Source organism: Pavona decussata, unplaced genomic scaffold (genome assembly GCF_977016875.1).
Source record: "Pavona decussata unplaced genomic scaffold, jaPavDecu1.1 SCAFFOLD_124, whole genome shotgun sequence".
Classification (NCBI taxonomy): Eukaryota; Metazoa; Cnidaria; class Anthozoa; order Scleractinia; family Agariciidae; genus Pavona; species Pavona decussata.
In genome coordinates this window covers 1,124,060-1,137,845 of record NW_028145538.1, presented here as the reverse complement: position 1 = coordinate 1,137,845, position 13,786 = coordinate 1,124,060, and the positions used below count along the sequence as shown (strand labels likewise).

At 38.5% G+C, this 13,786-nt stretch overlaps 2 protein-coding genes across 2 annotated transcripts in view; one reads left to right on the top strand and one right to left on the bottom strand.

Moving 5' to 3' along the window:
* Positions 1-1,140: 1,140 nt before the first annotated feature.
* LOC146469371 (telomerase Cajal body protein 1-like) lies at positions 1,141-12,906 on the bottom strand. Its single transcript, XM_085123434.1, has 11 exons — positions 12,165-12,906; positions 10,271-10,375; positions 9,679-9,790; positions 7,957-8,045; positions 7,323-7,413; positions 6,171-6,303; positions 4,915-5,007; positions 3,639-3,757; positions 3,235-3,338; positions 2,612-2,764; positions 1,141-2,015 (listed from the first exon to the last, which is right to left on the bottom strand). Exons 1-11 carry the CDS (start codon positions 12,770-12,772, stop codon positions 1,853-1,855), a joined length of 1,770 nt encoding a protein of 589 aa, XP_084979560.1. The 5' UTR covers positions 12,773-12,906; the 3' UTR covers positions 1,141-1,852.
* The window catches only part of LOC146469370 (F-box/LRR-repeat protein 18-like), a 26,247-nt gene continuing 25,338 nt past the window's right edge, over positions 12,878-13,786 (top strand). Inside the window, exon 1 of the mRNA XM_085123433.1 lies at positions 12,878-13,082. Within this exon, the coding sequence (XP_084979559.1) occupies positions 12,958-13,082 (125 nt within the window). The 5' untranslated portion in view covers positions 12,878-12,957. The remainder of the gene's footprint in view (positions 13,083-13,786) is intronic.

The window sequence follows — 13,786 nt, the reverse complement described above, 5'->3', positions numbered from 1 at the left end:
TTTCAACACAAAATATAAGAACTTTTCTGACGTATAATGTAACAACGCAAAATGTAATAACTCACGAATGACGTGAATGGTATTTCGAAATCAGTATCATGATTCAGTGTACGTTCACCTATGCATAAATTGAATAACAGGTGTACAGGTTTTATTCTCAACTCTTAAAAGTTTCAGATCGGGGGGCTGGCGTTCTCTTACCGTATCTACTTATCGTGACGCCTATTTTTCGGGTGCCACACTAACGAGTATGGAATACGATAGAAATTGGGACCATGTCGAGAATCGCTGCAAAATGTAATATTAACTATATATACTATTTCAGGGATTTATGGCAGTGCTAGAAAGCGTACGTCCTCTTGCGTTTTCTACACATTTTTCTGTATTTTTTCTTTAAGAACTTAGGCTCAACAGTTCATAGCCGGTTTGGAAAAACATTTACAGAATACGACTGGCTGCTTTTTCGCACGGCTAAATCACTCAAAATGTCTAAGTAAAATCCCTTGCATGAAAAGTTTGCGTTGAATACATTTTGTTACATTTTTACATTTTGCGTTGAATACTTTATTACATTTTGCGTCGAAGTTATTACATTTAGCGTTAATATTACATTTTGCAGCGATTCTTGACATGGCGCCGCCCTCCAAAAAGCGCCTCAGCCCTCAATAACAACGTGGGCGCTTTTTCGAAGCACATGAACTCTAGGGTGGAAGATTACGAAGGCAGTTTCACCATGATATAACTATACAGTCAAACCTCTTTACAACGGTCACCGGGGGACATGAATTAGTGTCCGTATTATAGAGGTGTCCGTTTTAGAGAAGTAGGCTTTATATGGATTTCGGTCGCTCAGAGACCAAGTGAACTGTCCGTAATAGGGAGATGTCCGTATCAAGAGGTGCCCGTAAGGAGTGTTTTCACTGTACCCGATTCCGATCTACAGAGTTTTTAAACTAAGTCTCTTTTTTCCTATTATGCATTTTCTTATCCAAGAGTGACTGTTTTGAATAAGCGTATCACCAAAAAAAGTCACATTTTTAAGCATCATCATCGTCGATGTTTTGCGTTAGTACTACATTTTCAACGACGACGGCGACGGCGACGGCAACGACAACGCCGCAAAACAATAGGTTTGATGAGCACAAACAATCGCTCTGCACGTGCGTTATAACTTTTGGTACATTTCTTTGCCGTCCTGTGCAAAATAACAACGTGAAATGACCAAATTCAAGGTTTTGCCGAGAACGTGAACACACGACGGCGAATGTTTCATTTTCTTTTTTAACTTGAAAGCGACGCCTACCAATTTCGTTCCTGGGTAGTTCCCCGTCTCTGTAAAAGTTGAACGAGTTGAAATAATAACAAAGTAGACTGATCAAACAAAATAAAGTTATATTCTCAAGTGGCGTTTTCGTTGGCGTTGCCGTCGTCGCTGCTTAAGCTCCCAAGTTAAACGTCGACGGCTTGTATTCGGAAGTCAAAGTTGATATTCCTGGGTCAAAGGTATTTACTATTTTGCAAACACAACCAGGTAGTTACTCATTTGTAGTATTCTTCAGTCCGCTTTTAATAAAAACAGAATGGACATTCTCCTAGTTTGTCGACCCCATACCGCAAGAGAGCCCAACCCTATTTCCCAGATGGGCACAGGATCTGATGATGTATCAAGACAGGGTTTTGTTGCTAGCAGGCTAATGGATCCCTCTCTCATCCTGTGAGCTGACTGAGCGTTGGAGTGGTGTTAATCAGGTAGATAACCTTGCTAACTGTTGAGTCAGGCGACATTGAGTACCGGTCTGAAAGTTTGTCCAAGACGGCACCAACTCTGTGAAATAAAAAGCTCGCCTTCCAGTTACTGTAACAGTTGCTCTCCAGCTGCCCATATCCTGAGTGAATTATCAACGTGTATCGCCACGTCCTGATCCATGGTGTCCTCGTTATCACTGTCATTCCCAGGCTCTTCAAACTGCCGTTGGCCGGAGGTCGTGGCCAGCAGAGGAAGGCTGGGGTGAAAACTGAAAACAACAGATTTAAAATCGCGTTTAGGGAAACGGAAAAAGTGAGCGGGAAATGTGGGTTAAACATGGTCAGGTGGTCATTTCTGCCATTTGCCCTTTGCCGTAAATGTATTAAATTCTAAATCTCTCTACTACGAAAAACAAAATTGCCTCAGAGTTTAATCACATCCTTCTCTAATCAAGTGAGTGGAAAACGAATATTTTATTTCGTTTTCTCTTTGTACTGAAGCTAAAGGAATCAAGGCACCAATGCATTTCCCGGTAAGAGCGGGAAACCAGCGGTGCATAAAAGGTGCATTTAACTGATTTAAGGGGTGCAGGGGTGCATTTAAGGTGCTCTTTCCAGCAGTGTCAATAATATTATTGTTGCGGGTTATCTGGCCTACATCAACATTTTAAATCACAGCGATGATCGCTATAAGTTCAAACCACAAACATGGAAACTACGTCTCTTACGCGAGTCTGCGCTAAAGCAGAAGTCGTTAACTGTACCATCAGCATTACCAGAAATTACGTTTGGGTTATAACACCAAATCCTCCCTTAGCACAGTTTTCGAATCAAGCCTTCAATTTTTTCCAAGTGCGTTATTTACCTTGCTCCATTTACAAAGTCTCCATGAGCAACAAAGTTCATGATTGGCTGCAATATGGCGTCAGTTGAGGTGTCACAATTAACAGGAGGAAGTGTTGAATCCCACACAGAAACTGTACCATCAGCATTACCAGAAATTACGTACTGTCCAGATCTGTAAAAATGACAGCAGAGAGGGAAAGTGGTGTTAACCTCTACATTTGTTATATGAATGCTCCTGATGGATTGGCCTACATTTTCCTTAACCCTTAAACCCTAATATCAAAGGACAAATTCTCCTATCTTGTCCCCATACTTTTCTTATAAAAGTGCTGGGGAGAAGTTATTAAAATATCAAGAAAATCGATTTTGGGTGATCATATCCTTAATTCTCAATCATGGCCTCAGGGGTTGAATAAGCATTAATAATACAAGGAGAGATTTGATGCTGATCACTGTTAAAGCTTAAAGGGTTAATGTTGTATGAAGGGTGTGAATCACCTCCTGGCGAAGGACGAAGCTAGCTTTTGTGAGGAATAAAAGAGTAATATTATGAGATAATGATTTGCAAACGTTACTTGAAATCTATCAAGTGATTTGAATTCATAATTACCAGTGCATGTAGCTTATTACATGGTGTATTACCTGTCTACATCAAAGTATACTCTCTGGTTTGTATCCACTGAGCGCAGCATACAGTAAAGAACTGTTCCAGGATTGCGAACATCCCAGCAAATGATTTCATTGTCCTATTGAACACAAAGTAAATGCCTCTAATCAATAAACTATATTGTCAGGTGAAATGAAACAAAGTGAGGTCACTTGATGATGATGATGATGATGATGATGATGATGATGAGGATGATGAGGAGGATGATAATGATGGTGATGATAATGATGATGATAATGATGATGATGATGATGATGATGATGCTGATGACTAATGACATTGACCTTGATGTTGATCATTGGCAATGATAATGATCACAGCTTAGTGATAACATTGATGAAATAATTATTAATGATTCCATTTCAATAGATTTTTGTACCTTTCTGCCACCACTGTACAACTTTGTTCCATCAGGGGAGAACATGACATGAGTGACTCCACCCTGTAGTCCTTGGAGTAAGAAGATCAGCTCGCCATCTGGGTCTGAGTACACACCAACTAACAAAGAAAAAACAAATGAATAACCCTTTAAAAATTTAAAGTACGAACATTCAAGCATGCTTAATAGAAAGCCAATTTATAAGTTTATTATTATCTCGGAATAAAAGTCAATCAAGCAGCAAGAAAATGATCTGAATTAGCAATAAGTCATGCTTTGAGCAATTGGGCCCAAAATGGAGTAACATTGACACAGAAGGTCATACAGTAAAATATATTTTTGTCTCCTTCGAAGGCAGATAGCCGAAGGGGTTTGCTTTTTATAAATTATCACTGACCCAAATGAATATGAATAAATGAAACATATATTTCAGATATATAATTTTTTTTCAGGCTTTCTTTTCACAACTGCTTAAGTTGCGTACTAACTACAAGGATCTTTCTTCTATTTGATCTTTCATCCGCAGTTCAAATATATGATGTTTTGTATATTCATATCCATTTATTCATCCTTTACGAGTATATTACAGCTCGCAATATGACCTGTTCCCAGTTGACTTGATAGCTTAGTTGGTACTGAGCACTGCACAAGCGTCGCACAGGTTGTGGGTTCGAATCCCATTCAAGCCAAATTTTTTTTGAGACTTTCTTTTCACAACTGCTTAATGTTGCGTACTAACTACAAGGATCTTTCTTCTATTTGATCTTACATCCGCAGATCAAATATATATGTTTCATATATTCATATCCATTTATTCATCCTTCATGAGTATATTACAAACTCACAATATGACCAGCTCCCAGTTGGTTTGATAGCTCAGTTGGTAGAGCACTGCACTGGTGTCACAGGGGTCATGGGTTTGAATCCCATCCAAGCCAAAAAATTTTCAGTCTTTCTTTTCACAACTGCTTATGTTGCAAGGATCTTTCTCCTCTTTGATGATTGAACCTTTAGGTGGAAGTGATGAAGACCCCAAGAAGTGACAAGCTTATTTGTCCACAGGCTAACCATCCTCTGTTTGTGTAGTGGACTGTGCTTTGAAAGGCAGTGTCGGTTACAAATTTATCCCTTCCAAATGCGATGTTTGTTTTGCTGATTTGGTTCTTATGGGAGCAGTTTTACAATATTGAAGTTTGACTCATTCATATAAGTAATCTAAAGGATTGTTCAATAATCTTTTTGGATTCTTTGTTGTAAAGTTGTCACTACCTTGTACCTGATTTTGAGTAGGATCCCAGAGCATACATGCCAGAGTTGTCAGGACTGAATGCAATGCTTGAAATGATACCAGTCTGGCCTTCCTTTTTCACTAAAGCGAAAAAGTAAAGGGTTTATTTAATTTATAATGGGCCATATCACGGTTTTCAACGCCATTTTGACGAGTAGGCAAACAGGCTTGAAATAACAGTGTTTGTATGGAAATCGGATGTCAAATAATTTTCATAAAACATTGCTTCTGAAAAATTCATGAATTGGAAACTTTTGGTACTAAGAAAAGAATTCTAGGAAAAAATTGGAGGGATATAGCTGTCCTAGAAAGCGTCCAGTCATGTTTTGAACTTTCCATACATTTCCCTGTATTTTTTCCCAAGAACTATTTTTAGTAGCAGTTCACGGCTGGTTCGCTATAGAGACAAATGTATGGAAAGTTCAAAACACAACTGGACGCTTTCTGGCACGGCTACATCCCTCCAATTTTTTTCTTAAAATCCTTTTCCTAGTACCAAAAGTTTCGAAATATTCATGAATTTTTCCGAAGTGATGTTTTATGAAAATTATTTGACATCGGATGTCTATATGTAAACACTGTTATTTCAAGCCTGTTTGCCTACTCGTCAAAATGGCGTCGAGAACCATGATATTAAGAAAACTGAGTTTAACTCTTTTAAGACTCACTCTAGATAAAATTTTTCATTTTTATATGGAGCTAAAGTAATTTAGACGAGGTTAAACTCAAGACAACGCTGGCCAGCGGTCTACTCCTTGAATTTAGGGGGGGCGGTCCAAGGGTTTCACAGGGCCTCAGTAAATTTACAGCTCCCCTTTTTGGTATCAACCATTTTGCTCGTGTTGTGCTACATGAACAGTTACAGAAAAAAGCTTGGCTCTCGTCCCTCCCCTCCCTCTTTGTAAGTAGTGGTAAGTATTCAATATTCCACTGACTATTCAGTGTGACAGTGCCTGGGTGGTTGCCGCTCACAGGGTTGTCATGGTTACCTATCGCACTTGCTTGGGGCTCCCCCATGAACCTTGCAGGCACCTTCACCACACTCATCTATTGGTGATAAGTTTAAATTTGATGATCATAACTGCAGCGGCAGTTATTTTCGGCATTGTTTATTGTTGAACTGGGACTAGGTAGGAGTCGACTGCATTTAAGGAAAAGTTAGCCCAAATTGTGGTTATGAAGGTGCCCATTAGCAGAAGTTGTTAATTAATAAATATTACTTGAAATTAAAACCTACAATGTACCTGTTGTTGGCCTCTCCTGAAAGTCTCTTCCTGGTCGGGCTGTATCAAAAACTCTAACCATCTTGTTGAAGCCACAAAAAATTTGACTGCCATCCAAGTTAAATGAAACACAGTTTGCAGCAACTAGTTCATCCTTATGGAATGAAGCAAAGCAAGAAAATGATGAATGTTTGGAAAGAAATTGCTCTCTGAAAGCAACAGCCTCCACAAGTACCGAAAGTAAACTCTGATAGTAATAAATAACTTACAATCTTTCTCAGACAGCAAGAATCTTTGTTAGTGGGTAAAATGGTTCATATTCATTCATGAGAAGTATTGCACTGGTATTCGGGAGCTTAAGCACAGACATTCTGAGCCACGGACAGCAACCAGAAGTCGAATGTTTCCTTTTTTGGCGTTGTTTTGCTCCTTACCACGGACAGGAAAAGCTCTTTTTGATGACTGTAGTGTGACATTACAAATGCGATGGCGAGTTTTTTGGCAGGAGGGGTGGGGAGGGAGGGTTAATGCAAGGGGGTGGGGTGGGTCAATAGCCAGAGACAGATGATACACAGATGGCATGACTCTGATGATAATCTCAGCTGTGGTTGTTGAAAAGTCAGTCACCAACAATAGTTAAGAAAATATGACAATCATGGACAATCATGCCTTACTGACTCATGGTAACACATTTTGGCAAGAGAACACTGATATATTGTTAATCATTGACCACATGGAAGTAACAACCCCTAAAAAGTGACAATATGCTATTGTTACGAAGAGCTGTCAGTAGAAAAGGCAGGGGCCCGGCCCGTTACTTTTGAGATTTACATTAGAGATGTTCTATACTCTTATAGACCATAAAATGGCGTCAAAAATGTTCAAAACTCAAGTGGAACCAGGAGCCGCAGGTGAGTGGTTTCACTGCCAAGTTTTGGACATTTTATGGTCTATATATAAGAGGATAGATAACTGCCATTTATTTGTTTCTTTTATAATAACATTTATTTTCTGTTAAGAAACGTGAGAGTTACATCTGCTGTCATTTTTATTGTCTGTACTCTTATAGACAATAGCTATGAGCCAATCAGCGTGTGGTAATTTTGACAGTTATTGTAAAAATATCATTGGTAGCAAGTAGCTATATAATTATGCTGTTGATGGCTGACTTACCAAGTGATTGTAAGTTCTGTAAGTGCATCTTATTGTTCCAGTGAAAGCATCCCACATGTGGATGGGGTGATCACGACTGCTACTCAGTAAACTGTTGAAATTTGATTATTGACATGCATGAGAAACTGAAACAGAAATACTTATTACAAAAAAAGGTCTGTGAAAAATGATGGGTTTCGGCAAATTTTCAGTGAGTCTTGAAATCTCATTGTCTCAAACTAGAGTCTCAAAATCTCAAGCTTGTAAAAAATAAAGCGGGAATTGGAATCTCCTATTTTGAATTTAATGAATCTCAGAATCTTGCAAGCCAAGTTGTTTAATCTGAATGAACCATCAAAGAACAACAAAACAAAGAATAATAGTGAAAAACAGCTCAACGTTGCAATCATGCAGGCTGTGAAACATGTAGACTTGGATAAATAATGATTCTGCTTGTAAATTGCCGTATTATGCCTAAAAAAAGAGCAAGGCTGATTTCACAGCGTCTCGCGCTCGGATTTTTTAGTTGCAGCATCTCGGGCTCAGATTTGAAAAACAATAGTTAAGTCTCGGTCTCGGATTTTAAATGAGGGTCTCGGCGTCTTTGCAAGTCTCGTATTTAACCATTCTATAGCCCAGCATTAATATAACTTACCAACAAGTGTCAGGGTCAAGCGAAGACATAAGTGGATACCAGCGATAGTCGTAAACTGTTTCTCCCTCGGGCATCTGCAACACTGACACCTTAGAACAGAACAGTAGCATTGAAGTCAATTGTTGTGGTGGCAGAGGACTAGTTACCTAGAACACTAGACTTACAAACTTAGCTCAACAATATAATAAACTAAATGCTCTCTTTCTGTATATAGCATCCCTATTTAATTATGAAAACCAATTGAGAGGAAAAATGGTTGTCATAAGATTTGAGATTTCAACTGCAGGTACAATGTAAAGTATTGAAGTCTGGTAGCAGTGTGTAAATTATTACAACATTGGATGTAAAACATTACACTGATGATCAGAAACTTTTCTCTTTCTCTCTTATATCACATCCTTGTGTATTATGAAAAGCACGCGATCAATAAAATGGCCATGTGAGATTTGAGCCAGAGGTAAAGGGCGGTTATAGTCTATTGACAGTTAAACTAGAGTATCGACATTAATTTAATTTAATGAATTCGTCACTGAGGATATTATACACTAGAAATACAATAAAAATACATTATTTTTGGACTTTTAACCTACCGTAAAGGTTGATGGCCAGAAATGCGCAGTTCCAGAAGATATCCATACTTCCCCCACCGAAGGTTTTTTGTTCACCCCCTCCCCCCCCCCCCCCTTTCTTCCTCCTAGGAAAATCCAGTTACTGTACCTTTATACTTTGCCTCTAACATTTTGGCTTTTAAGACCCCTCTCCCACTAGGAATTTCCAATGACCTTCCATGGGGTGAGTATGGATTTTTTCTGGAGCTGCACAATGTGGTCACTTCTCTCAAATACATGTAGCGGCCAGTTTTAAGTGTACTAGGAAAACCACTTATCAATGAATGGTACAGTGTAAAATAAATATGTGAGATTTGAGCTGGAGCAAAGTAAACTTAATAGCCCATTTTAAAGTTATGAGCTCAGTAGCCTGGCCTTTGAATGGAGGCGAGGCTGGAGTACTTTGTTTTGACACAAACCTCAGTGCTTTCATATGCAAATGCCAGCCGATTTGTAAAACCAGAACATAATTTATATAACGATGAAAAACAGTGAGGTTTGCCTCAAAATAAAGTTGACTCCAGCCTCGGTTCCACTCAAGGGCCATGTACGTCATGAAAGAACCCATTGAAAAATGGCCCATTTTCATCCACAATGAACTCTGAAATAATACTTACAAGTAAGCACAAGTGTTTTTAATTAATATCTTGCAACTACATCTGGTAAAGTGAAGCAATACCTCCCATGTAGATGTCTTTGATGATATCATCCTTGGACAGTGCATTTATAGGGCCTGGGGGGTGGGGGGGACTCCCATATAAAAGTGATGTGGGTGATCCTCGGAAATTTTGAAAAAAAAAAAAACCTAAAAGGACTACCAGAATTCTGTTTATTTGCGGGGTGGTCTGAAAAAATTTTATACTTAAGAGGTACCAGAATCAGTTGACTGACATTAATTTTACTTCCTCTGGTATTTTTCGACTCAGTACCCTAAAAGGTACCCCCATACCTCTGACAGAAGTCGTTTTGAATTTTAGCACCCTAACGGGTTCCAAACCACAAATTTTAACCCCTAAAAGGTATGACAATCACCCCTGTCACTTTTATACGGGAGTTCCTCCCATCCCCGGGCTGTAAGAATGAAATGAATGAAATAATGGTGACACAGTCATACCATTTCTGACAGCCCTTGCATAGCAGTACCATGGTACAATTCCACTGGGAGGTTAAATATCCTCAATACATTGTCATCACTGTTGGTCAGTATACATGATCCATCAGGAGACCTGTGAGAAACAATATATTACATTTTGTCAATGGTGTGCAAAATCTAAGTGTCCTTAATGTTTATACTTATACACCCATCAACACCTTTGAAATACCTGTACAAGTATTGGAACAGTCCAGCTAATATTGGGTTAAAGTGAACTTTGATTGAAGTTAATAAAAATTATTGTTACTAATTATTTATAAAGATTTCTCCAAAAGATTTTTGCCCCTTAGGTTTGACTTAGACCTAGATTGAAAATAAATTAAACAAATGTTTACCATATAAGAATGTATTTAAAACACTCTAATCAATCATGAGGTAAATAAAGGTTGTTATTGTTGTTACCATAAGCTCAAAATTGACTTTTAAAAACATCTTAAACAAACCAAATGAAAACTTCTGTTAACTTAATCAGGGATTATTAAACTGTGTTAATTGGCTTTCAAACAACCAGGTCCTGTCCAGAGTATTGCAATAAGTTAATCATGAAACATACCATTTACAGCCCTTGAGGAAGTTTGATGACGAGGACTCAAAGTCTCGCCAGGCCCCGGTGACTTGCTGAGGAGTGGCACTGAAGTTATATCGCATCACAGAATATCTGCCAAAATAAAACAAAATTCATTTTATTGGTCCTGGAAGCTGTGAAAAAGTGGTCCTGATCAAACATCTTTGATAAATCATTTGCCTGTAAAATTTTAGCAACCATCAGATAAGATTGCGCACATGTTGTTCACAACTAAAATTGAAGGGCTACATGGAAAAAGCCTCAAATTACTTCTGGGTTGACTTCCAGACTGAGGTTTTGAATTAAATTTTTGTGTTGAGTTTCTGATTACAATTTTATTTATATATGTTATCACATAATATATTTATTTAAGGACGGTGCCTACTATTGTTACTGCGCATACGTTCTGTGCATCTCGAGATACTCGGGTTTCCTATGGGTGCTGCCTACTAATACAGGGATAATTTTGCGCGGTTTAAAACTATACGGAGAAAGCAGAACTTAGCAAATGCTTTTGGTATCTCAAAAGAAAATTAGGGGTAACCATGCATTTTTCAGAGATAATTAAGCTTGAATTTAGGAAAAAATCCCATACATTGCTTTATATTTTGGCGCTTTTTAGAGATATTATTGCTTAATTATCTCTGAAAAATGCGTAGTTACCCCCAATTATCTTTTTGGATTCCAAGAGGCCTTGCTAAGATCTGTTTTTCCTGCATAGTCATAAGCCGCACAAAAATACTTCGGTATTAGTAGGCACCGTCCTTAATATATTTGTATCTGAGCATAAAAAATACTGGGAAGGGATTTTATGCTGCCCATCTTGGAAATTTTCCAGAATCCACTTGACATCTCTTTTTTTCAACGTACAGTGTACACGTTATTGCTTTAATTTAAGTGTCCATGCATTAGTAACACAAAAGGGCAAGCACAGGATGAAGATGTGTTGACACAGTGTTCTCAGTCTAAAAGATTGATCCAGACTATTGTTTGTTTGTTTTTTGTTGTGTTGTTATTTTTGGGCCTTAGGTTTCTTTGATGCCAAAATCAAAGAAGCATGAGTCCAGATCCATTGACCAAACAATCAGGGCCCGATCCCACTGCCTCAGTGAACATAAGTTTTAAATCTTAACATGTTGCTTACATTTACTTAGTGAGTAAATTTTAAGTAATTAAACAATAATAATAGTAATAAAAAGATAAATGGGAGTTTCAGTGGCTTATCCACAGAGTGGCTATTCATCCACTGTTTCCAGAATGAATGGGAAGTTCAAAATGTTGGTTTTTGTGGAGGGAGGAAAACTGGAGTACCTGGGAAAAAAACTCTCTGAGCAAGGATGAGAGCCAACAACAAACTCAGACCACATGTGGCATTAACTACAGGAACTGCAACTGGGCCACATTGGTGGGAGGCGAGTGCTCTCAACACTGCACCATCCATGCTCCCCTCAATCAATTATTGTCAACGTGTTCATTCCTTAAATCTCATAACTAGATCCTCTCCCTTTTTGGGAGAGAACATCTGGTAAAGTCCAATTAATTTAACGATGTCATTATAAGTCAGGAAAATGACACACTGCATTGCAATTGCAATTGTTTCAAGATGGCTTTGTCACTGTAAACATTGCTAATATGTGACACAATCATGAGACAAATGATTACCCTTTAACCTCTAATATCAAAGAACAAATTCTCCTATCTTGTCCCCATAGTTTTCTTATAAAGTACGGGGGAGAAGTTCTCAAAATATCAAGAAAATTCAGCTTGGGTGATATATTCTTAATTCCCATGACCTCAGGGGTTGAATAAGCATAGATATTACAAGGACAAATTTAATGCTGATCACTTTTAGGGCTTAAAGGGTGAAAAACAGTAATCATACAGTTGGTTCTCTGATTCCATTGGAGTGTCCTTTTCCAACTCGAACTCATTCGTCTTTTCCACATAATCATTCAGTTTTGAGTGACTGATATCTTCTGTTTGATCATCAACATCTTGCTGAATAACTATAGAGGACTGCTGCTTATATGTCGTCACTGGAGTGTCCCTCTCTAGTTGCTGTTGGTTATCAATTGATTTTTCCTCGCCATTTCTTGTTCTTGTATCACCTTTTTCTTTATTTTGTTCAGGAACGTCTGGCTCAGCAACCTCAAAGAATTGTTTTTCTTGCACTGGAAGGTCTGTTTCGAGTCTGCAATTATCTGACTTAGCATTCTTGTGATTGTTTGTTTCAGATGGACTGGTTTCTTGATAATTTGGCTTATCCTGGTCATTACAGGTTTGTGCAACTCTCGTTAATCCTTCCTCGAGACCTTCGCTGTTTTCAACACTTGAAGGTTCTTCTTGTGCAGAATCTGTTGCACTCGTGGAATCTACTGGTTTTTCAATCGTGATTCCCAAGCTTGAACATGGCGGTTCTGCTTCCATGTTCTCAACTTTGTCATTTTTGGAAGTTACATCCAAATCACTAGAATTAATTATACCGGACATTCTTAACCAGCAGTGCTCTCTATGCAAAGAAAAGCAATTTTCAGTACGCAAATGTTCACGGACTCAACAAAAAGCCAAACTGTCCGCCATGTTGACCGTAAGAACCTGGAACCGGAAGACATCATTGTGGGGTAATTCCAGTTGGTATTACATGAAGTTCCCATACTCTGAAGAGAAAATCCAACATGGAGTCGCTTCCAGAAGAAGTCCTCTTCATGATATTTCAAAATCTTCATCCTTTAGAACTAATTCCCTTATCACGAGCAAACCGACGATGGCACGACGTTGCGCTACATCCTCGACTACATAGGTTTTTTAAAGATTTGTTTGTTTTTACGTTACTGTAAGCTTGTTATTAAGATTGAACTGTAAGATATTTTATATTTGTGTAGCAAAATCGGGGACTTAGTTGCAGGATGCTCGGAAGAATTTCTTCTTAGTAAATCCCATACATTTAACAAACTCTGTTCAATCATCTTCGACGTTTGTGGAAGAGTGCTAGCGTAACAGTAGTGCATGGATTCTGTGCATGACTGTAATATAGGTTGATTGCATGTGACGTCATGGCGGCCATGTTGGTGGATAGGAACAATAAGATTTTTCTCCTCTGGGAGTCGAATTCCATTTTGATGCAAAGTACATGAAAAAATTTTGTTTTGTTTTGTCCACCAACATGGCGGCAATGTAATCCACCTATACTGAATGAAGGCGGCTCAGCTGTGCGTTAGTCATTACCAATGCTCTGCAACTTGCATTATAGTGTGTCAGGATAGTGTCCACTTTTGAAGGTTGAATGATTTATGCCTTCAGTTCAATAGTTAAGACTTCACCTCCCCCTCCTCCCCCACCCCCCATTTCAGAACAAGCCATAAGATGCATAAAGAGGAATAGCATTGGTGAACTTTGAAATAAATGCAGACCGCTTAAATACTCCCCAGCCTTACTGTATTTCAAACTTATGATTGTCAACATAATCTACCAGGTGGTTAAAAGAGCTTTGGTGGGGTGGATGAG

Excerpts from the sequence above, each read along its gene's own strand:
- LOC146469371 (XM_085123434.1), bottom strand. The coding sequence starts at position 12,772 with ATGTCCGGTATAATTAATTCTAGTGATTTGGATGTAACTTCCAAAAAT. Across the intron at positions 7,414-7,956 it reads CTTGACCCTGACACTTGTTG|TTTACTGAGTAGCAGTCGTG; the intron begins GTAAGTTATATT and ends AAATTTCAACAG. Across the intron at positions 2,765-3,234 it reads GTATACTTTGATGTAGACAG|ATCTGGACAGTACGTAATTT; the intron begins GTAATACACCAT and ends TCATTTTTACAG.